The 24,942-nt window shown below is 42.1% G+C and overlaps 2 protein-coding genes across 5 annotated transcripts in view; one reads left to right on the forward strand and one right to left on the reverse strand.

Moving 5' to 3' along the window:
- LOC134821196 (proteasome subunit beta type-2-like) overlaps window positions 1–24,942 on the reverse strand; it is a 67,435-nt gene that overhangs the window by 16,043 nt on the left and 26,450 nt on the right. The window contains exon 1 of one of the 3 annotated variants that reach the window (XM_063831878.1): window positions 17,005–17,014. The exons of the other annotated variants lie outside the window; for them this stretch is intronic. The gene's annotated coding sequence lies outside the window, so the exon portion shown is untranslated. Of the gene's footprint in view, window positions 1–17,004; window positions 17,015–24,942 lie in introns of those variants that run through there. 3 annotated transcript variants of the gene reach the window in all.
- The window catches only part of LOC134821194 (receptor-type tyrosine-protein phosphatase F-like), a 91,418-nt gene continuing 71,733 nt past the window's right edge, over window positions 5,258–24,942 (forward strand). For both annotated transcript variants that reach the window (XM_063831875.1, XM_063831876.1), the window contains exons 1-4: window positions 5,258–5,361; window positions 9,184–9,267; window positions 9,517–9,618; window positions 14,741–14,833. In XM_063831875.1, the coding sequence (XP_063687945.1) occupies window positions 5,286–5,361; window positions 9,184–9,267; window positions 9,517–9,618; window positions 14,741–14,833 (355 nt within the window). In that variant the 5' untranslated portion in view covers window positions 5,258–5,285. The remainder of the gene's footprint in view (window positions 5,362–9,183; window positions 9,268–9,516; window positions 9,619–14,740; window positions 14,834–24,942) is intronic.

Genomic DNA, 24,942 nt, shown 5'->3' on the forward strand with positions numbered 1-24,942 from the left:
ATTTCCACTGAGGCTTTGAAATCTGTCCCTTGGTACTTTCCCTAGGGGGCAGGAATGGAGCATATGATTCTCGTCTTCGATGATTAGCTGGTTGATGTTCAGCTCGCAATAGTTACAGGTCCTTTCATCAAGTGGAGTTTTGTCGTACCTCCCCCTTTCAATTCTAAGGTGATGAGAACTGGACCGAATCTGTGTGGTTGCCCTTCTGTCCTGGAAAGACCTAGCGTGGTTTAGATATGGCTCCCATCCAAATTCTTTTTTGACTTCACTGTAGAATGATAGCTTTCTAGAATCTTTCACAAGAGAACCCCAGGAATCACGGAATAGTTTTCGGAGGTTCTCTGTCATCAATTCAGGGCTGCAGGAGTCCGCGAGGAAGGTTGCGTTGAGCAACGATGATGAATTCCTGTCAGGAAGGTCGATGTTGTTAAATGACTCACAGTGGGCTACCATGCTAGCATAGGCCTAAAATCGACTTTCTTAAATTTCTTTGAAAATAAGCTTTCCTTATTGTAAAACGCTAGCCCGATTTCATGCAAGAAACCGTAATTAAAAACTTTGCAAGATGCCAAAATGGCGTCGCGTGAAAAAATAGCATTTTTCACTGTCAAGAAATTTTGCCTTTTTTAGCCAAAAATTGCCTAATATTTATTATTTCGGGCTAAAATGCCTGATCAAGGCAGTTTTTAATAATTGAAATATAGTATAGTACTTAAGAATACTCAGCCATCTAAAAAAAACTGTGTGACTTTAACATTTTCACCTGATTTTTGACCGCGCCTTTTTTATGGCGTGTATTTTAGGCAATTTTTGGGGTATTTAACGACAGAAATCGTTGTTGGTTTGCAATAGTTCGGTATAATGCATGGTATCATCAGAAAGCTTAGGCAATTCCCTATCAGATGCAATAAGAATCACTTTGGGAACTTTTGGGCAACTCTGTTTACAAAATTAAGAAACTCAAAAATTGGGTAAAATTTGCTGCATTTTTAGATAATTTATGAGCTCAATTTTGCTATTAAATTGACATATTTTAGTTATTCTCGATCTCCATGTTTGTGGCATTTTTTGCATCCTAGACCAGATGCATATGGATGAAAAATCAAAATATCACAATTATTATAGTTAAAATTGATAAAAATCCAAAAAATCGTGATTTTAAACGAAATTTTTGAAAATAACAGGAACAATTTTGGTGTTTCAGAAAATTTTGGTCATATAAATGGGCACAACTTTTGTTCTGATCAATATTTTTTCATAATTCAAAAAGATTCGAGTTCCTAAGATAGCTGTCATTCGTTTACAGTTCATAAAAGAGCTTTAAAATTGATTAAACCTGTAAAAAAACAACTTTTCCTGGGATCAGCCTCCTATTTTTGGACTACAAGATTGCTCAAAATCGGCCCAAAAATTTTTTCTGAGACATTTTCGGCCCTGTAAATGATTGGAATCGTATTTTTGTACCCAAATTACCTTAGAAACAAAGTTAGGGGCATGTGTGGTGGTCTAAAATACCCTATGCTAGCATGACCCCCACTCACAGCCCACTGTGTGACTTGATAACTGATTCGATGCCTACAAACCATGACAATTTGAGGTTAATCTGCTCAGTCATTGCAGCTTTGACCAGTTGTGTTGGGGGAAGGCTCATAACTCTTTTGAAGTATTTAGTACTCAGTTTCAACATCTCAATTATAATTGGGTATGAGCCAGTTTCTCCCCAGGCTGTAGCATTGACTGCCCTTCTGTTAATACCAAGAAGGTATTTGAGGTGACGTAGGTGCACTTGCTCCAGTTTCTGTTTTGCGATGTGGGAGACTGCATGATCAAGGTTGTGAAACTTGCTGAAGCAAGAGAGGACCTTACTGACGGTGGGTAGAACTGGGGCCCAAACTTGACAACCGTATAGTAGAATAGGCTTGACAAGGGTGTCAAATAGTTTGTTAAGGCATGATGCGTCAATGTATCTCCGGTCTATGGTGCTTCTCAAGCTAAAGTAAGCTCCAAGTCCCTTACGGTAGAGAGAGTCAGTTGCCTGCCGAAATTTCCCTGTGCTGCTTATAATGATTCCAAGATAGCAGTAGCTGGAGACCATCTCTATATCTCTGTCATGAATAGAAGGACGCCAGTTTGGAATGTCAGGTCCTTTACCGTTGAAGACCATGAATTTGGTTTTGGAGATGTTGATTTCCAGACCCCATTCGATACAGTAGTCACCAATGATCGAAAGCAACTTTTGGAGTGATTCAGGATCTAGGGCGAGGATTACTAGATCATCAGCCCACGCTAGGTGAGTCACTGAGATACCAGCGAGAGTTGGGCAGTTCACAACGGCTTCATTGAGGAGGTCAGAAAGCTTTTTAAAGTAGACTTTGAAAAACTCGGGGCTGAGTGGATGTCCTTGTTCAGTCCCTTTGAGGATCTTGAATGCTTCACTGATTTTACCATTCATCTTGATATGACCCTCTGATTTACTGTACATGTCTTTGATGATGTCGTAGTAGCCGCCATTGACGCCAATGGCGGCTGGTAAATAAAAATTTTTCTTTCCTAAAAAAAATTTTTCTTTCCTAACACAGTAGCGCATCTCGCCAATCTAGAGATCGCTGTGAGAAGCCTCATTGAGTGCGCGGCGCGGCACAGTAACGCATCGCGCTACAAGAAACCATATAATTACAAACTTTGAAAAAATTCAACTAAATACCTTTGATATTAATTTGTAATTATTCTGATCAAATTTTTGTTTGTCAAAATATAATTGGATCCTGTTCATATTACGAGCGTGTTAAATCACTCTACAGTCGATCTTCGAGATTGTTCTAAAAGGGCCCCCGACAGTTAAAACCAACTTGAATCGATGTATTTTCGGACACTGATTCCGAATCACCTCTCATGACATAGGGTTAAAATGCTCCCATGGCGAGATATTGGCGAAAAACTGTCTCGATCACGTGATATGACCGTATAAGGAAGTTAGTATAATTTCTCGTTAGGGTTAGGGTTTCAGCGTTGACATACGTTGCATGCCACTTTTCGCGCGCAAAGCGCGCGCCGCCGAAGGATACGAAACATGTATCAATTTCAGCGTATGCCTTTGTTAAGGATTGGGTTTGGGTTAGGGTTGGGATCAGATTAGAGGGTCAGGGTTTTGAATAGTCGTTCAGGGCCAGCTAGAGAACAGGTTGAAGAAGTCACGTGACAGTAGAGTGTAGAGTGATTAATTATCATCATTTATATTATGATAAGTATACTCCCAACCCGCCGCTTTGGTGTTTGGCGGGTAGTTGATTCACCTTTCACAAGTAAAAGCCACTTTGGTTTTCTTCCTGTGAGGTGTCTCAGTTACATGATAAGTATCATACAAACTTAATTTGAAACTGAAATTATTTGCAAAGTATCATTCAGCAGATTTTGCTATTTTCAAAACATAAAGTAGTGCTGACTCTGCCAAGAAAAAAAATGAACTTCGTGTTTTAATGGAAGTAAGGAGCATCGTTCTTTGAGAAGCAGAATTATTGTTATTTTTTTCGATCAGAGTAAAAACGAAAATTAATTTTGTGTCATCTGGTGAACTTTTGTAACATCTGACCAACTTTCAGTGAAGATCGATTATGGTGCTAGTCAACAAGATTGAAAAAAAAAATCTTGTGTTGCCACTGTGTTTTGTAATTTGAAAGAAATCTCTCAAATTATTATTGGTGGTTTTTCACTTTGTCTTGTTAGAAAGCTCAGTCATCAGAGTCCAGGGCTTGGAGAGTAGGAGGACTTGTAGGTGGCACTAGAAATTATGGAATTAGAACCCTAACCATAACCCCACGAATGTAATTTCTTGCCACTTCGTCAAAATTCAGTGTTTTATATTATTTTAAAAACATGCCATTAAATTGCCATTTCAGTATTTAGCGTTCCTTAGATTTTTCTGGGATTCCTCTGCGCTTCTTGGTGCACAACATAATTCATGCCACTGAGGAATCCAAGCCACGCCATCCAGGAATCCAGGAGAAATCTGTAATGATTTAACGCTCAATCTTACCAAGAGGAATGTGCTAAGGACTGCACATATATACAGAGTTCAACATTTGGTAATATGTTACAGGCTGATAGCTGGTTGGTTAAGGTTTGGACCTATTGCCCGGATGATGTGACCGGATTCCTCGCTACTGGAGACTCACACCCTAGATTGACAGTTTGATAAGCTTCAACAAACTTAGTTAAAGTAACACTGAAAAGTGAGCTACTCAAGATACAGTCCAGGTACGAAGAGGCAGTCAACCAACGCGCAGCTTTATTTTTATGATATGATATGTTTTGATTGTTATTAATAAATACCAAAATTTAAATTTGTTTTCCTAAAAATTTGTTTTCCTAGATTCCAGACTTAAGAATTAGTTGCACGTCGCGTCTGTGTCACTTCTCCTTGGTTGATTCAGTCGAATGATCAGGAAACTGTGATTGATGTAACATAAGTAGCTGTGCATTGCAGCAAAGCCTTTTTTTTTCAACAAAATTTAAGAATGCGTTTTGGTTGAAGCTGAGAACAACCTAAACAAAAAAATGCTTTATGATTCAAATAAAAATTGGATAGCAAATTACCAAGTTATGGATAATTTTATGCCCAAAGTTGGCCCTTTTTATCCATTTTTGCATTGTGATGACTTCATTGCCCCTTTATTTATTAAAGAAGTACCCTAAGTAAAAATTCAACATCTTCCATATTTCCAATACTAAACCATGAAACCTTTAGGATATTCAATATGATGGAGTGAACCGTGAAGGGAATACAAGGGAAGTTCTCTCCCGAACGTTGGGATGGCCTGAGGTGCTTATCTCCTTTTCAGTAACCCTAAGCCACTCTGTGCCGAGACACTATACTAGCTGTAGGGGGGTTAGTCCTACAAGCCAGATGGTGTTTATCACCAGCCGAAGCTGTACCAAATCACAGCTTGACCTGGCCGACTTGCATCCAGATTTGAACCCAGGCCTTCTGCTTGGGAGGCGATCGTATTACCACTACACCACCCGGCCGACACTACACTACCCGGCTGACAAATCAGGATTAGCTGTAATAATATGTTGGTTATCAAATCAGAAATGTCTTTATTAGTCATGAAAGTATTATTACATAATTCAAAATCCTGTACTTGCTTCCCATACAATACTGACATAATACTATGTGAGCCCTCCCTTCGCAATATTATTATAACTTTAATAATTAAAGAGTGATCCAAGCGAAATAACCATTTCATTCAATAGGACATGTAAGATGTGGTGTTGAATCACTGGTGATGATTTGGTGCTTCGTGTTCTCCCTTCTCCAACCTGCTTCATCCAATATTCCTGAAGGGTATCGTGGCTCAAACAGTACGTTTTTTAGTTCAAATAAAACTCTTTCAAAACGTTTTTTCAGGAATTCATTTTTTATTGACTGTAAATCAAGTGTTGAAGGTTTCTTCTTTCCCGATATTGAACGTTAAGCATTGTATGTATTTATCATATCAAATTTTGACTAGTGATATATACAAATAACTCTGTTCAAAATTGCTTAATCTACTTACAGTATTAGAAAATTGTGATGCCTAACTTTTTCTGTTTAGGCCAAAAAATTACAACTTTACTTAGTAGTTACTAACCTTACTAGAGTAGCAGAGAGGAGTTGAGTGTGCACTTCAATGTACACAATTTTTGACCACGCAGGGTCTTTCATTAGGTCATTCCAAACCAAAATCATCTAGGTACCCATTTTGTATCGGTAGTCCCAGTCCTACAGGGCGAAATTTCTAAATTGCCCTCAGGCGCAAATTTGAGATTTTTGTATCTCGGCTTCTAAAAGACTTAGAGACTTGAATATTGGCTTAAAATAACCGCAATACCCTTATTTATATACAAGTTATGAAGCAATATAAGGTTTCAAGTGCCTAGTTTTAAAGATATTCACGAAAAACTGTTTTGTGGCTCATCGCAGCTGGAATTACCGGATTATTTTTACATCTGGAGCTAGAAAGGTCGTAGAAACTTCTCCGATATTGGAAAGTAATTCGCAATGAGCACATTTATATAAGACTTATGAATCATTGTATGCTCTAAAATGCTTATTTGTAGAGATATTAGCAAAAATCGGTAATTTTGGCTTCACCAATACAAATTTGGTAATTCGTTTTGTCTTTTGTTGCAAATTTTCACGTTGCAATTTTCAAGATGCGGTTTGTGGCTATCGATGGGGCTTTATATATGCTATTGTATGGTTTTGATACAATCCTTCAGCACCTAGGACATAGGCAATAGGGGTCTCAAACCCTGAAATGTCAGGAACTGGGCAGTGGCCGAGATAAATATTTGATAATTACTTGGACTCTTGACTCACATTCATCTTTTCAACGGTTAGTTAGACATCTTAAACCAGTATTGAACGTTGAGTGAAACTTCTGATCCATTTGTAGCTCAGGTGATGTGCCCCAGAACAACACACCTGAGTGACAGTGGGCCTTATCGATCATGAGCCGCAAATCACAGTGACTTTGGGCCTCAGAGACAAGGGCATTCGTACTCTTGGCTTAAATTGGCTCTTCGTTAGTATCATCAATCAGGTTTCTAACCTCTAAATCATCTGCCTGTTCATTGTCCATCCGTCTCTTTGAGATTCATTATTACTTCAAGTTTAGTCATTTCGTTTCTGTTCAACTGTAGGCGTAATGAGGGACTTCAGTCCAGCAATAAAGTCAATTCTCTAGATTTAGCAATATTTGGTTGGTTCGCTACTTTAAGGTAATTATGTTCAGCAAGCAAGGTTGTAAGTTTTCAGCCCTACTGCCCCGAAATATTGCCCCCCCCCACCCCCCCCCCCCCCCCAGATCACTAGTAATGCTGGAGCACTAGGTAATGCACATGGGTAATGCTGATTTTTGCTGAACATAGCTCATTTAAAGTTCCTTTATCAGCAGTCTTCCCTATCATACTGGCATATAAACAGATTCACCTCCTTTATCTCTAGATATAATCTTGAACCTGGGCTCTACAGTTATCGAATGTCCACCAACCTCTTTCCCCAATTATTGTCAGCCCAGGACCTCTCTATCACCTGCAACTTTGGGTCTTAGAACTTCGGGCCCAAAGATACCTGTCCCTCAGTGACTCTGTGCCCCACATAATTCTAATTTATGACTCAATGTAAATTGTAAATGCTGAGATGGACATAAGATAACCCGTATCTATCGCTAAATTATTTACTATTATTATTGTATTGCTGTGTAAATTTAATTCTAATTCTAATTATAATTCTGTAGAGCCCAGGTTCAAGATTATATTTAGAGATTAAAGGAGGTGAATCTGTTTATATGCCAGTATGATATGGAAGACTGCTGAAAAAGGAACTTAAAAATGAGATATGCTAAGCAAAAAATCAGCATTACCATGTGCATTACTAGTGCAGAGTGCTCAGCATTACTAGTGTCTGGGGGGGGGGGGGGGGGGGGGGGGGGGGGGGGGGGGGAGGGGAATTAAATTAGAATTAGAATTAAATTTACACAGCAATACAATAAAATAGTAAATAATTAGCGATATGATACGGGTTATCTATACCATCTCAGCATTTACAATTTACATTGAGTCATAAATTAGAATTATTGGGGCACAGAGTCACTGAGGGACAGGTGTCTTTGGGCCCGAAGTTTCTAAGACCCAAAGTTGCAGGTGAATAGAGGTCCTGGGGCTGACAATTTTTGGGGGGTTTTGAGGGTGGTGGAATTCGATTACCTGTAAGTGCCACTCAAGGTGCATGATTATTTTAGACGATTATGGAGGTGAATCTGTTTATATTCCAGTATGATAGTGTAGATGCTGATATAGGAACTTTATAATGAGCTATGTTAAGATTATAATATCAGCATTACCATGTGTATTTTCCTGTGCTCCTGCTTTACTAGTGATCTGGGGGGGGGGGGTGGGGGGGGGGGGGGAGGGGGTGGGGGGGGGGCTATATTTTCGGCGGGCGGCAGTAGGGCTGAAAATTTACACCTTGTGCGTTATGCTGACATAATTACCTTTAAACGTAAGCGAAACCAACCAAATATTGCTAAATCTAGAGATATTGACTTTATTGCTGGACTGAAGGTCCCTCATTTCGCCTACAGTTGACAGAAACGAAATGGGACTAAATTACGTAATATGGAATATCTAAGAGACGGATGGACAATGAAAAGGCAATGATTTGAGGTTAGAAACCTGATTGATGATACTAACGAAGAGCCAATTTAAGCCAAGAGTACGAATGCCCTTGTCTCTGAGGCCCCAAAGTCACTGTGATTTGCGGCTCATGATCGATAAGGCCCACTGTCACTCAGGTGTGTTGTTCTGGGCACATCACCTGAGCTACAAATGGATCAGAAGTTTCACTCAACGTTCAATACTGGTTTAAGATGTCTAACTAACCGTTGAAAAGATGAATGTGAGTCAAGAGTCCAAGTAATTATCAATATTTATCTCGGCCACTGCCCAGTTCCTGACATTTCAGGGTTTGAGACCCCTATTGCCTATGTCCTAGGTGCTGAAGGATTGTATCAAAACCATACAATAGCATATATAAAGCCCCATCGATAGCCACAAACCGCATCTTGAAATTGCAACGTGAAAATTTGCAACAAAAAGACAAAACGAATTACCAAATTTGTATTGGTGAAGCCAAAATTACCGATTTTTGCTAATATCTCTACAAATAAGCATTTTAGAGCATACAATGATTCATAAGTCTTATATAAATGTGCTCATTGCGAATACTTTCCAATATCGGCGAAGTTTCTACGACCTTTCTAGCTCCAGATGTAAAATAATCCGGTAATTCCAGCTGCGATGAGCCAAAAAACAGTTTTTCGCGAATATCTTTAAAACTAGGCACTTGAGACCTTATATTGCTTCATAACTTGTATATAAATAAGGGTATTGCGGTTATTTTAAGCCAATATTCAAGTCTCTAAGTCTTTTAGAAGCCGAGATACAAAAATCCCAAATTTGCGCCTGAGGGCAATTTAGAAATTTCGCCCTGTAGGACTGGGACTACCCGATACAAAATGGGTACCTAGATGATTTTGGTTTGGAATGACCTAATGAAAGACCCTGCGTGGTCAAAAATTGTGTACATTGAAGTGCACACTCAACTCCTCTCTGCTACTAGAGTACCTGCCTCAATTTCAGCAACCAATCCGGCCTGTTACTTTGTCAGTCCTGTGAAGCAAGTTGTAGCCGAAGGTAGCTATGTCGCCCTCAACATAGCCGTTGGTAAGTACTTGCCATGTACATTTTGCTTGTAATTGTCCGTCAGATGGTGGAAATTCTTACATGTATTAAAACTTAGTGTAATCTACAAGGCGTTATTCTAGCAGTGAAAAATATTATGTACGAATATGACCGAGTCACATACAGTGGTCAAATGTGATATTATATTGTGATTATATTCTATGTGAATATAATAAACCTTGACAAAAGATGTACTCAAGATTAACGTTTTAATCAGCTCATCTTTTCTAGGTGGAGATCCGCACCCTGGATCTGACTCCATAGAATGGACTAAAATGAGTGGCGGCGCTTTACCTGCTCCAAGCAATGGCAAACTAAATGTGATCTTCAAAGGTATATTTTTCGAAGAAACTGTGTACATAACACCTTTTTTTGTTGGCACATGACTTTAACGTGATTTTTATTTTTAAAGGGTATAATTAACGGTCATTATAAACTAATTAGTGGTAGACAGTTCAAAGGCCCAAAGAAATTTCCTAGTTTGTCTACCCTACTGATTTACCGTGAAAACCACTAAATGTTTTATTTATGTACAAATTATTAAAATCTAACCCAGAACTTATCATATAGAGGGGGGGGGGGGGGGGGGGGGGTGACATGTCTCCAATGTCTCCCGCACCTTATCTTTTCGAAAAAGACAAAGACATTGGAGACATTGGAGACATTGGAGACATTGGAGACACAGCTTTTGGAGACATTGGAGACATTGGGGACATTGGGGACATTTGGGACATTGAAGACATTGGGGACATTAGGGACATAAAATGGATATTAGGGGCATTGGAGACATTGGAGACACAGCTTTTGGAGACTCCTCCTCCTCCTCCTCCTCCTCCTCCTCCTCCTCCTCCTCCTCCTCCCTCCTCCTCCTCCTCCTCCTCCTCCTCCTCCTCCTCAGTCCTCCTCAGTCGTTCTCCTCCTCCTCCTGAGTCCTCCTCCTGGAACCTTGGTCCTCCTCCTGGGTCCTCCTCCTGGGTCTTCCTCCGGACCTCCTGGGTCCTCCTCCTCCTGGGTCCTCCTCCTCCTCTTCATCCTCCTCCTTTTCCTCCTCAATCATCAAACCTCCTCAATCCTCCTCCTCATCCTTCTCGTCAGTCCTCCTCCTCCTCAGTCCTCCCCAAGTCCCCCTCCTCCTCAGTCCTCCCCCAGTCCCCCTCCTCCTATTCAGTCCTCCTCCTCCTCCTCCTCAGTTCTCCTCAGTCCTCCTCCTTCTCAGTCCTCCTCCTGAGTCCTCTTCCTGAGTCCTCCTCCTGAATCCTCCTCCTCTTCCTGAGTCCTCCTCCTAGGTCCTCCTCCTCCTCCTCCTCCTCCTCCTCAGTCCTTCTCCTCCTCCTCCTCCTCCTCCCTCTCAGTCATCCTCCTCAGCCATCCTCCTCAGCCATCCTCCTCAGCCATCCTCCTCAGCCATCCTCCTCAGCCATCCTCCTCAGCCATCCTCCTCAGCCATCCTCCTCAGCCATCCTCCTCAGCCATCCTCCTCAGCCATCATCCTCAGTACTCCTCAGTCCTCCTCCTCAGTCCTCATCCTCCTCCTCAGTCCTCCTCCTCATCCTTCTCCTTAGTCCTTCTCCTCCTCAGTCCTCCCCAGTCCCCCTCCTCCTCCTATTCACTCCTCCTCCTCCTCCTGAGTTTTCCTGAGTCCTCCTGAGTCCTCCTCCTCCTCCTGAGTCCTCCTCCTGGGTCCTCCTCCTCCTAGGTCCTCCTCCTTCTCCTCCTCAGTCCTTCTCCTCCTTCTCCTCAGTCCTCCTCCTTTTCCTCCTCAATCATCAAACCTCCTCAATCCTCCTCCTCATCCTTCTCGTCAGTCCTCCTCCTCCTCAGTCCTCCCCAAGTCCCCCTCCTCCTCAGTCCTCCCCCAGTCCCCCTCCTCCTATTCAGTCCTCCTCCTCCTCCTCCTCAGTTCTCCTCAGTCCTCCTCCTTCTCAGTCCTCCTCCTGAGTCCTCTTCCTGAGTCCTCCTCCTGAATCCTCCTCCTCTTCCTGAGTCCTCCTCCTAGGTCCTCCTCCTTCTCCTCCTCCTCCTCCTCTTCCTCCTCCTCCTTCCTCTCAGTCATCCTCCTCAGCCATCCTTCTCAGCCATCCTCCTCAGCCATCCTCCTCAGCCATCCTCCTCAGCCATCCTCCTCAGCCATCCTCCTCAGCCATCCTCCTCAGCCATCCTCCTCAGCCATCATCCTCAGTACTCCTCAGTCCTCCTCCTCAGTCCTCATCCTCCTCCTCAGTCCTCCTCCTCATCCTTCTCCTTAGTCCTTCTCCTCCTCAGTCCTCCCCAGTCCCCCTCCTCCTCCTATTCACTCCTCCTCCTCCTCCTGAGTTTTCCTGAGTCCTCCTGAGTCCTCCTCCTCCTCCTGAGTCCTCCTCCTGGGTCCTCCTCCTCCTAGGTCCTCCTCCTTCTCCTCCTCAGTCCTTCTCCTCCTTCTCCTCAGTCCTCCTCCTCCTCCCTGTCAGTCATCCTCCTCAGCCATCCTCCTCAGTCCTCCTCCTCCTCCTGGCTCCTCAGTCCTCATCCTCAGGCCTCCTCTTCAGTCCTCCTCCTCCTGGGTCCTCTTCATCCTCCTCCTCTTCCTCCTCAGTCCTCAGTCCGCCTCCTCATCCTTCTCGTCAGTCCTCCTCCTCATCAGTCCTCCCCAGTCCCCCTCCTCCTCCTCCTCCTATTCAGTCTTCCTCCTCCTCCTATTCAGTCCTCCTCCTTCTCATTCCTCCTCAGTCCTCCTCAGTCGTTCTACTCCTCCTCCTGAGTCCTCCTCCTGGGACCTTGGTCCTCCTCCTGGGTCCTCCTCCGGACCTCCTGGGTCCTCCTCCTCCTGGGTCCTCCTCCTCCTCTTCATCCTCCTCCTCTTCCTCCTCAATCATCAGTCCTCCTCAATCCTCCTCCTCATCCTTCTCATCAGTCCTCCTCCTCCTCAGTCCTCCCCAAGTCCCCCTCCTCCTCAGTCCTCCCCAGTCCCCCTCCTCCTATTCAGTCCTCCTCCTCCTCCTCAGTTCTCCTCAGTCCTCCTCCTTCTCAGTCCTCCTCCTGAGTCCTCTTCCTGATTCCTCCTCCTTCTCCTCCTCCATTTCCTGAGTCCTCCTCCTCCTAGGTCCTCCTCCTTCTCCTCCTCCTCCTCCTCAGTCCTTCTCCTCCTCCTCCTCCTCCTCCCTCTCAGTCATCCTCCTCAGTCATCCTCCTCAGCCATCCTCCTCAGCCATCCTCCTCAGCCATCCTCCTCAGCCATCCTCCTCAGCCATCCTCCTCAGCCATCATCCTCAGTACTCCTCAGTCCTCCTCCTCAGTCCTCATCCTCCTCTTCAGTCCTCCTCCTCATCCTTCTCCTTAGTCCTTCTCCTCCTCAGTCCTCCCCAGTCCCACTCCTCCTCCTATTCACTCCTCCTCCTCAGTTTTCCTGAGTCCTCCTCCTCCTCCTGGGTCCTCCTCCTCCTAGGTCCTCCTCCTTCTCCTCCTCAGTCCTTCTCCTCCTTCTCCTCAGTCCTCCTCCTCCTCCCTGTCAGTCATCCTCCTCAGCCATCCTCCTCAGTCCTCCTCCTCCTCCTGGCTCCTCAGTCCTCATCCTCAGGCCTCCTCTTCAGTCCTCCTCCTCCTGGGTCCTCTTCATCCTCCTCCTCTTCCTCCTCAGTCCTCAGTCCGCCTCCTCATCCTTCTCGTCAGTCCTCCTCCTCCTCAGTCCTCCCAAGTCCCCCTCCTCCTCCTCCTATTCAGTCTTCCTCCTCCTCCTATTCAGTCCTCCTCCTTCTCATTCCTCCTAAGTCCTCCTCCTGAGTCCTCCTCCTCTTCCTCCTGAGTCCTCCTCCTGGTTCATCCTCCTCCTAGTTCCTCCACCTTCTCCTTCTCCTCCTCAGTCCTTCTCATCCTGCTCCTCCTCCTCAGTCATCCTCTTCAGTACTCCTCCTTCTCAGTCTTCCTCAGTCCTCTTCCTGAGTTCTCCTCCTCCTCCTGAGTCCTCCTTCTGGGTCCTCCTCCTCCTAGGTCCTCCTCCTTCTCCTCCTCAGTCCTACTCCTCCTCCTCAGTCCTCTTCCTCCTCCTCCTTCCTCTCAGTCATCCTCCTCAGCCATTCTCCTCAGCCATCCTCCTCAGTCCTCATCCTCCTCCTCAGTCCTCCTCCTCCTGGGTCTTCCTCCTCTTCATCCTCCTCAGTCCTCAGTCCTCCTCCTCAACCTTCTCGTCAGTCTTCTTCATCCTCAGTCCTCCCCAGTCCCCCCTCCTCCTCCTCCTCCTATTCAGTCCTCCTCCTCCTCAGTTCTCCTCAGTCCTCTTCCTTTTCAGTCCTCCTGAGTCTTCCTCCTGAGTCCTCATCCTCCTAGGTCCTCCTCCTTCTCCTTCTCCTCAGTCCTTCTCCTCCCTCTCAGTCATCCTCCTCAGTCATCCTATTCAGCCACCCTCTTCAGTACTCCTCAGTCCTCCTCCTTCTCTGTCCTCCTCCTTCTCTGTCCTCCTCAGTCCTCTTCCTGAGTCCTCCTCCTAGGTCTTCCTCCTCATCATCCTCCTCAGTTCTCAGTCCTCCTCCTCAGTCCTCCTCCTCATCCTTCTCGTCAGTCTTCTTCATCCTCAGTCCTCCCCCAGTCCCCCTCCTCCTCCTCCTATTCAGTCCTCTTCCTCCTCAGTTCTCCTCAGTCCTCTTCCTTTTCAGTCCTCCTGAGTCCTCCTCCTCCTCTTCCTCCTGAGTCCTCCTCCTGGGTCCTCATCCTCCTAGGTCTTCCTCCTTCTCCTTCTCCTCAGTCCTTCTTCTCCTCCTCCTCCCTATCAGTCATCCTCCTCAGTCATCCTCCTCAGCCATCCTCCTCAGTACTCCTCAGTTTTCCTCCTTCTCTGTCCTCCTCAGTCCTCTTCCTGAGTCCTCCTCCTCCTCCTGAGTCCTCCTCCTGGGTCCTCCTCCTCTTGGGTCCTCCTCCTCCTAGGTCCTCCTCTCAGTCATCCTCCTCAGCCATCCTCCTCAGCCATCCTCCACAGCCATCCTCCTCAGCCATCCTCCTCAGTACTCCTCAGTCCTCCTCCTTCTCAGTCCTCCTGAGTCCTCTTCCTGAGTCCTCCTCCTGAGTCCTCATCCTCCTCCTTCTCCTCCTGAGTACTCCTCCTGGGTCATCCTCCTCCTAGATCCTCCTCCTTCTCCAATCATACATCTACGTCTCCAGTGTCTCCAATGTCTCCAATGTCTCCAAAAGCTTTGTCTCCAATGTCTCCAATGTCCCCAATGTCTCCAATGTCTCCAATGTCTCCAAAAGCTGTGTCTCCAATGTCTCCAATGTCTCCAGGACATGTCTCTGCACCCTATCTTTTCAAAAAAGACAAAAGACATTGGAGACATTGGCGACATGTCACCCCCCCCCCCTATAGATGTCAAAATTTGTAAATGTAACATGTCTCATACACATCGTATTGAAATAATAAGCATGATTTTATAATTAGCTAATTTTATAACTAATTAAATAAGGCTCATACAATTTATCAAATATATTACAGGCATAAAGGAAGTTAACGAAGGGACCTACCGAGTTTTCGTCTCAACATCAGCCGGGATAAAAATAATCGACACTGTGATAGACATCAGACCACGTTAGTCACAAATTTATCAATTTAATTTATCAAAAATACCACTTTCTCCGTATACATATAATATTCGTACTTACAAGTTACAATCTTCAGTTGCTGGAAATATCTTCACCTCTCAACATGTTTAATGTTTACACTATTTTCACCGTGTATAATATTCATCACGTATGATTGAATTTGTCACCACTTGATCCCATGATGTTTCTCAAAGTTGCGCGTGATTTAAAAGATACACTTTATATCTAGACGAGTATCAGAAGTAGTTTCCTCCTTTCACCGCCTCCCTTCTTTCACCGCCTCCCTTATCTACATTTAATAAACTGCTTCTTTTCAACACCAATCTAGAAAGGGTAGAAATTAAAGAAGGGAATGTTCATTTAAAATAGTTTAAAACTTTAAAATAGTCCATTATTATGAATTCTAGGAAGACCCTGATCTCGAGAAGCCATCAAACTAAGGCCTGGCTGAGACCGACATCCTGGAATTAATCTACTCTGAGGACTATTTATATTCTGGCTACGATAATCTGAACTATAACGAATTTCAGGGCATTTTCTGATCCACAGTTATGATTTGCTTTGTATATGCTCATTAAACTGTAGCTTTGAAATGTCTGCTTTAAAAAATCAAACGCTTCTCCAATTTGTTTACAGTACATAACAGACGACAGCGATTATCACGGTTTTGAAAAATCGAATAAATCATTGCGCCCGTCTGTATGAATTGACGGGAAACCAAACACTGAAATACACAGCGAACCGTGCCCGCAATGGACCCATAAAATCGTACATTAATGTGGTGTGAAATTGTTGAAGTTTCTCCAGACAGTGCAGCTCTGTGTCTTACATTGTCACACAGTATCACACCGTCACACTGTCACGGCATCACACTGTGTCACATTGTGTCACACATAATCACACTGTGTCACACTTTGTCACAGTGTCACACCGTGTTTATAGTCAGAACTTACCACATCATTGTTCCTAATAACATGAACCTTTTAGCCTTATCTTTCCTTTCCTTATCTTTATTAGCCCCTCCCAAAAGCTATCCTCTCTATAACTGTTCTATCACTCGTTATCAGTTACACCGAGTTTTGTAATGTTTCTTTTAGTTAAATATCTAATGGCGACAGTTGCCTAAATAACATGGTTAATGCCACAATAACCTGGTTACAGTGACAGTTACCAGGTTACAGTGACAGTTACCTGGTTACAGTTACCTGGTGACAGTTACCTGGTTACGGAGACCTTATTTTAGTGACAGTGTTCCAACTCAGGCTTCATATTTCATAACAGGATATACCTTGTCTTTTAATAAAGTTTAAACGACCTGAGCTGAGTATATAATATATAATACTGTATTGTAAGTAAACCAGTATATTGAATTACTAATACTGGCTCGTGTAGGTTACAATATGTCTTGTAAGAAGCCCAGTGCTAGTCACAGCTTGAAGCGTATCATCACTCTCAAAGCTCAATTATCAAATTACACCCACTAATTACATCATTAATTTCTCTTTTGAGACACCGAATTTGAGCTCCAGATATACTTTAGATCAAGATACAGTATTTGTACGTCTGATCTAGTTCAGTGTATTAACCACTTCACCTGTGTAGTGTGTACACTTCACACTATCATGATCACGTGATACATTTGAGGAGACTTTCCTAACACGACCTCTCTCTCTCTCTCTCTCTCTCTCTCTCTCTCTCTCTCTCTCTCTCTCTCTCTCTCTCTCTCTCTCTCTCTCTCTCTCTCTCTCTCTCTCTCTCTCTCTCTCTCTCTCTCTCTCTCTCTCTCTCTCTCTCTCTCTCTCTCTCTCTCTCTCTCTCTCTCTCTCTCTCTCTCTCTCTCTCTCTCTCTCTCTCTCTCTCTCTCTCTCTCTCTCTCTCTCTCTCTCTCTCTCTCTCTCTCTCTCTCTCTCTCTCTCTCTCTCTCTCTCTCTCTCTCTCTCTCTCTCTCTCTCTCTCTCTCTCTCTCTCTCTCTCTCTCTCTCTCTCTCTCTCTCTCTCTCTCTCTCTCTCTCTCTCTCTCTCTCTCTCTCTCTCTCTCTCTCTCTCTCTCTCTCTCTCTCTCTCTCTCTCTCTCTCTCTCTCTCTCTCTCTCTCTCTCTCTCTCTCTCTCTCTGTCTCAGCTCAGTGAACTACTGTCTGTCTACACTGTAGACCTGGCAATAAATGTTACACAGACATTATAAGTTAGAGTGGATAATGTGAGCTGTCTGCGCTGGTTTTATTGTTATATTATGTAGTATAGATAATGTAATGTAAAATGGCAGTAATACCTTCCCTTTATAAACTAACTTATATACTATAATAATTATATATTATAATATTCCCGAGTAAGGTATATATACCTTACTCGGGAATATTATAGCGGGTTAATTTATGACTGGGAAAATTAATGACCGGGAAAAATATGGCGGAATTTTCCAAAACCCACCAAGCATCAAAATGTATTACTATCAGTTTACCTTACTCGGGAACATTATAGCGGGTTAATTTATGACTGGGAAAATTAATGACCGGGAAAAATATTGCGGAATTTTCCAAAACCCACCATTTTATCCCAGTCATAATATTCCCGAGTAAGGTAGTTAGAATTTAGATAATATAATGCACTGTAAACTTACAACTAATGTTATATAATGTGGTAATTTGGTATTGGGGTATTGGTTATGGGAGTTACATAGTTATACTATGTTATGTAGTATTCGCAACGGAGAAATGGTTGCTGTAAGTATTTCTGTAATACCTGAATTCAAGTTATATTAACTTTTAGAATGTGTGTGTGTGTGATTGCTAGTTGAATTTGAACAACTATCAAAGCCGGATATTACAAAAGAAGAACAAAAGAGAGAATTATTTATGAAGGAGAACTATTGGATTGTAGGTATGGCACGCCTTTTCCCGTTAGGGAACTGGTCGAATTAGATTTAGGAAACAGAATATTATATATTACTGTATTGAATAAAAAGGAATAAAAGAGACATTCATTGTTGTTGAATGAACAAGTGAGAGAAAGGAGTAAAATCTATCGCAATGAATATTGAATAGTATTGGAATGTTGAATAGTATTGGAATCTTCATGGCTATTTTACCAACTGAAATATTCGGGATTAAGCTGAAAGTAACAAAGTTTTGAGTGACATTAAGTTGAATAAATGTCCTGTCTAGTGAGTTATGTAACACAAGGAGACCGGAAATGTCAGCAAATGTCACACCTAGGACAGATGATAGAAACCGTCACTAAGCTCACATTTACTTTGTTATTCAGAAATATGAGGAATTTCATCTTACTCACAACTAAGTTAATATCAAATTTAAGGTGATTTTCAGAGGCCTGTAAAGTTTCATCGGTGTATTTGACACTCGTCAATATTATACAACTATTTCCGTGGCATTGGTGCGGACAGTAATATTTTCTGTGAAGAAGTTATAAAATTTGAAATGTTGCCACCTAACAGTGTACTTGGTAGAACCTTGGGGGCGAGAATATAACGTCTAGTCACTGGCTACTGGCTACTGAGTAGTTTACCCAAATAACAAATGAGGAAAGGCCACGGTTATGAGTCCCAAATTGTAAGAATGACCGGCAGTAAAGTAATATACAAAATGTACACCACTTATTTACCAACCACGTGACATATATGTAAAATCCTGACAAATCTTTAGTTTGGGATTTATAAATACCGCCAAATCTTTCGTCTGTGAAGATTGTGACTACAACCATTTGGCCACTCACGGCTGAACTCTCAAATTACCTACTGAGTTTCTGTAATTAAATAACGCATGAAACTACGATAGAATGATCGAGAATTCCTCCTCCAGTTGATTATTCTTCCAGGCGGATTATTGTTGTGGTACACAGGTGGTCCCTAATCGGCACAGAGTCAAATAAACAATGAACATGTTACTCGTCTGAGTGAAATGAACATGTTACTCGTCTGAGTGAAATGAACATGTTACTATTATAATACTGGTTATTGGTTAAGACTTGTTACTATTGTGCTTGTGAGGAACTCTTACTGTAATTACACTCGCACAGCCGAGTATATAAACACGTCACGTGTGTGACGTCACACTCCCTCACGTGACGTCACACTCCCTCACGTGACGTCACACTCCCTCACGTGACGTCACACTCCCTCACGTGACGTCACACTCCCTCACGTGACGTCACACTCCCTCACGTGACGTCACACTCCCTCACGATCGAGTGTAATATACTTGTCTCGCTATAAGGAAGGTTAATCGAACAAACCACAAGAACATACTGGTAGTAGGAGGAGAAACATGTCAATTATACTGTCACGTGACTTAATACAGCTTGTTGATCAGGAGTTGGCTATTATTGTGATTTAAATTTACATGACAAAGTAAATTATAATAATTATGATTTACACCAGTCACAGAGTCACATACAATAAATCATAATATACAGTGCCTCCCTGCAAATAATTAGCATTATAACTACTATTATAATTGATATTATTATAGTTAAGCATGAGCTGCTTACAGCGAAGTAGCTGTAATTCTGATTGTGAGCAGCAGCGGAGTGGGTGCCCTATCATTTGTGGATAAAACTGGTCTCTTGGGAATATAACAAATAGTTTTGTTGACAGGAGTAATGCAGCTTGACGTAACTCAGTATGTGTTAATAAATCAGCGTTATTATAAGCTCTAACATTACGACTGTAGATGTAGTATGTTAGTGTCACGTGGTGTCGTTGTCACGTGGGCGGTGGGAGGGAGGATGGAAGTGTTATACTCACGTCTAGTCTTTCAACGCTATTATCAGGCAATAAAAATTATTAGAGAAGTTCCCAAAGTTGAAGAAGTTAGACTCCAAAAAACTTGTTTTGACTAACTTACCAACAGAAATAATAAGAAACAGAAATAATAAGAAAATAAAAACGTCTTGTGAAGGTTTAGACTAATGGATTAGACTAAAAACAGAGTGTTCCCAGCCACCTCTCTATGATGTAATGTTTGTGTCTAGACCCAATTTCAAGACTTTTAAAAGTTCCTTTTGAAGAGTTACATATATGAGAATTGAGATCCCGATTACGTTCTGCAATCAAAAAGTCACCAATCTCGCACAAAGTCACCAATTTAAGAGATTTTCTCTCGAAAAGTTCATCCATAATTTAAGCGACGCAGAAACTCTGCAACTTACCCTGCCCATTTACTGTCAAATCATTATCTCTCAGTGCAACATCTCCTGACAGCTCTAAGATCTGGTTCTCTTCCTAAAAGTTCATTTTAAATCATTTAATCATATTTATCAGAGGACCCGCCCGATTTTAAATGAGTACCCCTGACGACATGGTTCTTGGTATTTATTTACATTTAGGAAGACAATGAGCATTTAATAATTCTCAAGTATCGCTGCCAATTATCGCTCCCCGAACTCATTATATACTCATATTTGTTTCAGTCTTACCATAAAATATAGATCACACCTCTAAAGATAGCTCTGCATGATTAAAGAGTTAAGATGATATATTTATATTATCCAGTATACCTGAGCTCTGTACACAAACCTGTTTAACCAGTGACCTCACCATACCATATCAGATCCTACAGGAAATTTTTGAAATCGCTCTGACTCACACAAATTAAACTGTAATATTAGGCAAGTGACATCACAGGAGGATGATGGTAATTTGATAAGCTGGGATATATGTAGTGTGACAGAGAGGCCACCTTTCTTTACACCCGAGGCAGAGCCTGTAGGACCTACACCCGGGGTAGAGCCTGTAGGACCTACATTGCGAGACTTGTGTAGGATCTGTTTAGGTCGTAGGACTGAAAATGAGGTGCTAAGTAACTTTTTACTGTATGTAGGTTGTAAAAGGGGGGTGGGGGGAGGGGGGGGGGGGGGGGGGGGGGGCAGGGGAGGAGGCCGGTTGGGGGGGGGGGGGAGGGGAGGATTATGAGTATAATATACTGAACTCCCCGTAGTCCGGTACAGAAGGTGTAATCTGCCCCCACATTAAGGTACAATATCCGGGTAACACAACTACTAGAACAGCTGGAAGTGTTACTGATAGAGGTGCTAACTAGAGGGTAGGAGGGGGAGGAGGAGGAGGAGGAGGAGGAGGAGGAGGAGGTCTCCATTACTTGGCACACTACTCACCCCCAACCAGGGAATCACCTTCAGTACACATTTCTAGAGTGTAGGAATAATATTATTATTATTACGTATTGTCTCGTTATCACTGAGTGTAGTGCCTCTGTACCTCTACAAGTCTACACACTATAATTACCTTTATCATCTCCACACATCACGTATATTTGATACCTAAAATCTGTGGTATTATTACAGCGGTGTTGCTATGTAATTTCCGGGATGTACCAATTATAATTGATCCGGTAATAACGCCCAAATTCTTTGGGGTCAGGAGCTGTATAATGTAAAAATTAGTTTTCTGATATATCTCTTTTCCAACAGAACTACTTATAATTGTTAAGACCTAGTGTAATGTAAGGTACTTATTATTGTACTGAGCAGAAAATCTGGACCCAGATTTTCTGAAAATATTTTTAACGTGACCCGGTTTATGACCCGACAGTAATTTGACCGGTAATATGGATTTTCCGTGTAAATTGGAGCCAATAAAGCTTGTAGGCTAAGATCACAGAAAACTGGCTCCAGTTTTTGTAGTGTGTATTATATCAGTAGTGGAGTTATCATGTCAGTAATATAATTAACATTAGCCCCTTTACTTTTATACATCAATATGGCAGATGAGTGTTATTAGCTATAGCTATGTGTATTCTCAAGTCTCAACAAGGCACACGAAAGAGGGTGTCATGGTATATGTCTTGCTCGAATAGATCTTATCTTAGGTTATTAAACGATACGTTTACTGATCCTAACATTTATAAGTTAATAAATAATCAATATTTTCTGGAATCTACTGAATGAAAATAACCTCTTCGTGGTCCGTTTAAGATGCTGAGTTTTACTATTAAATGTTTAAAAGTCTAAACACAAACGTTTATGCGTAAAGAAGTTACATGTATAATCAAATCTGCCAACGCTGCAGCGTGTAGAGTTTAATTTTATAGAATGGATGGTTCGGGAAGAAATGCTTTTCTAGGGGGTTCTTTGTCAATTTAACCTCGGGAGTCGGGAACCTTCGACATGGTGGATAACATATGCGACGGTGAACTTAGTTTAACATGACTGAGATCGGATTGTTTGTTAATTACTACTAGGGTTACTTAGGAGATTTCTTTGTTGAATATGTAGAACATTTCATAAATTTGGAAGATTACACTCAGCTCAGGCTTCTGTACGCTCCTTCGAGAAAGAGAAAGAGAAAGAGAGAAAGAGGTTGTAAGGTGTACGCTGTACACAGTCTATAAGTGTAGTGTTGTTTGTGCGTATTTTTCAAATACTTAGGGCGAAAATGTGACAAAAATGTTGACGACTCAATGCAACCCTTTTAGGAGTGGCGGTGAAGACCAATAATCACAATTTTGATGATTTATCACCGGTAACTTTACTAAAAAAACCGGATTGGCGCATTAAATCAGAGTTTAATTAACATTATCACATTGTCCACTTAATATTCTAGCACGTTATTTTGTTTATAAACCTTTCCATGTTGATAAACTGTAACCATGCGTATGAATTATGAAACCGCACGATAAAAAACATATCGTCGATCGTTATTTTTGTCAACAAGAAATGCGGCCGCTTTTCTTTTGTGGATGGCCGCTCAATTTCCCGATCCGGGATGAAGTATTTTATCATATTCCATACCACCTGGGGACCCCAGTCTTTGCGGTTTATAAGCATGCAGATATGGCGGAGAGACAGGCCGAGCGCCGCCCAGTTGATATAATTCTATATTGAATTTGAAAATCGTGTATATTTCTATTTTCTATGTAACCATATGTTTATTGTTTATGCAACCTGACACGGATCTTTGCAAAATAGTAATACTAACTCAAAATAATAATACAATGCTATCAATTTGTCCCTAGCGGGATGCGTACATGGTGAAATTAACAATGTACTTGAACATTTCAGCACCGCGCGCCAACAATTGTTTAATTCAGATGATCGCGCAAAATAACTTTGCGCAGGCAGACACGTGGGCGATAACTAGACTGCCGACATGGGGGCGAGGGCACGTAACGTACGCACGCACGCACGCACGCACGGTCGCAAGCTACCATATACAAAAAAAACCTCGATCGCTAACCCTTGTCCTTGACTCTTTTGTGCCTTCGGCACTTTGAGTCATGGATCGGGAAAAAATTCCCAACTTATTAAACGTCAACCTCAAGAATTAAACCGCACGATAACTTGTAGCAGAGTGTTTTAAAACCCATATCATGAGCAGCAGCACACCCCCCTTATTTAGGATATATCATTTCAACATCTTTTAAACAACCACACTACCTGTATTGTACTCAATATTTGTGTTCTCAGCGTGTTTAGAAAACTTAAAAAAGAGCTCTGAAATTTAATAATTCCTTGCAAGTTGAACCGTGCCGTTTGTAGACGTGGGGATTGTTTAAAACTTCGGTGTGAGCTCAAGTCTTAGACGAGATGAGGTCATGTGTGCAAGCGGAAGTTGAGTTTCATGTAAAGAGGAGTTGTTCAAGTATTAAAAACGCGTGATTTTTAGTCAAGTATGTTAAATATTTACGGAAATATAATGTCGTAATGTGTAATAGTCCGAGACGAAAGGGAAACACGTTAGCTTTTTGTGTTAAAAGCGATTTCTCGACGGTTATCACCTCTCTAGATGATGCTTAAAACATTTTGACTCTATTGCATTCTTGTACTAAATGCAATGATCTACTTTATTGGGCATCTCTCTATGGGCCTGGCCAGCAGCATATTTGTGTCTTACGAGAGGGCAATTTTTCAAAATTACAGTTTCTTTATTAAAGGTCAAAGTAAATGTCAAAGGGTCAGCTGCTAACAGCAAATTGTTCGCAATTGCCGACTCATACACACATATACTCAAAAACGTTCAGTTTAGGAGTGATTAGTAAATATGTTTTTAACTACTGCATGATTTGTGAAAACTCCAACAATTTTTCATTGGCACCAATTTAGCCAAAATGTAATGAACAAAATTCAACTTTTAAATTATTCATTCCATGAAACTATGACAATATGTACTAAGAATACCGGACCTAAAATAATTCGGCACTGGATCCGGGCCAGATTGTTGCTTGACCGCTGTTGCTTTCAGACAATCTTGACCAGATTGTTGCTTGACCCCACGTTATAATTATAATTGACTTCGCTGCCTCGACCAATATTGGTCTGTAATCCCTGAATTGAGATCTGTTGGCCGGAGTTAAATTTAGCTCATAAACCATTATATTAACCATTATATTAGTAATACCGCAAAAAGAATATGGGGTCATTCTGAACCACTGCGGTATTATAGGAAATTAGCTTTTGGTGTATGGGAAATTACATTTTGGTGTATGGGAATAGTCTCTCTACGACGTTTCTGGGCTGAAAGTGAAATACAAAAATTCGAGTGACTGCGAAACCCTGTGACCGAAAACACCCGTATGGCATTTAGTCCAAAAATGCAATAGAGTCAAAATGTTTTAAATATTATAATCATATAGAGAGGTGATAACCGTCGAGAAATCGCTTTTAACACGAAAAGCTAACGAGATGGCCCTTTAGAACGGTTGGTATCCGACTTTAAGACGTCATCTTTCCGAAAGTATTTGAGACAAATTAGCAAAAATTAGAAAAATTAGCAAGCTGGACCATCTCTTCTTGATTGTTGTAAGATAACAATCATGAAATCACAGTTCACATCATGCCATGTCAAGTATTGTATTGAGGTTTTGACTCTCCGTCCACAAGAAGCTTCACAATAATAGGGATTTCTTGTCAGAGACTAGTAACTGGCTCTCTGGCGCCCTGGCCTTGGTGTACATTTATTAATTCTCATATTATTCAACTTATTAATTTCAGATTAATTTCAACTTACGCTGCTAGGGGTAGTTAAAATTGGGGCCGCGGTTTCTTATCAATACAGCTCTAATGTTTCTCGGTTTCTCTCGATATTTCTCGTCCCCATACGGTCATCTTATGTTTTAAAATGTACA

This window comes from Bolinopsis microptera, chromosome 9, assembly GCF_026151205.1.
Source record: "Bolinopsis microptera isolate Bmic1 chromosome 9, MBARI_Bmic_1.0, whole genome shotgun sequence".
Taxonomy (NCBI): Eukaryota; Metazoa; Ctenophora; class Tentaculata; order Lobata; family Bolinopsidae; genus Bolinopsis; species Bolinopsis microptera.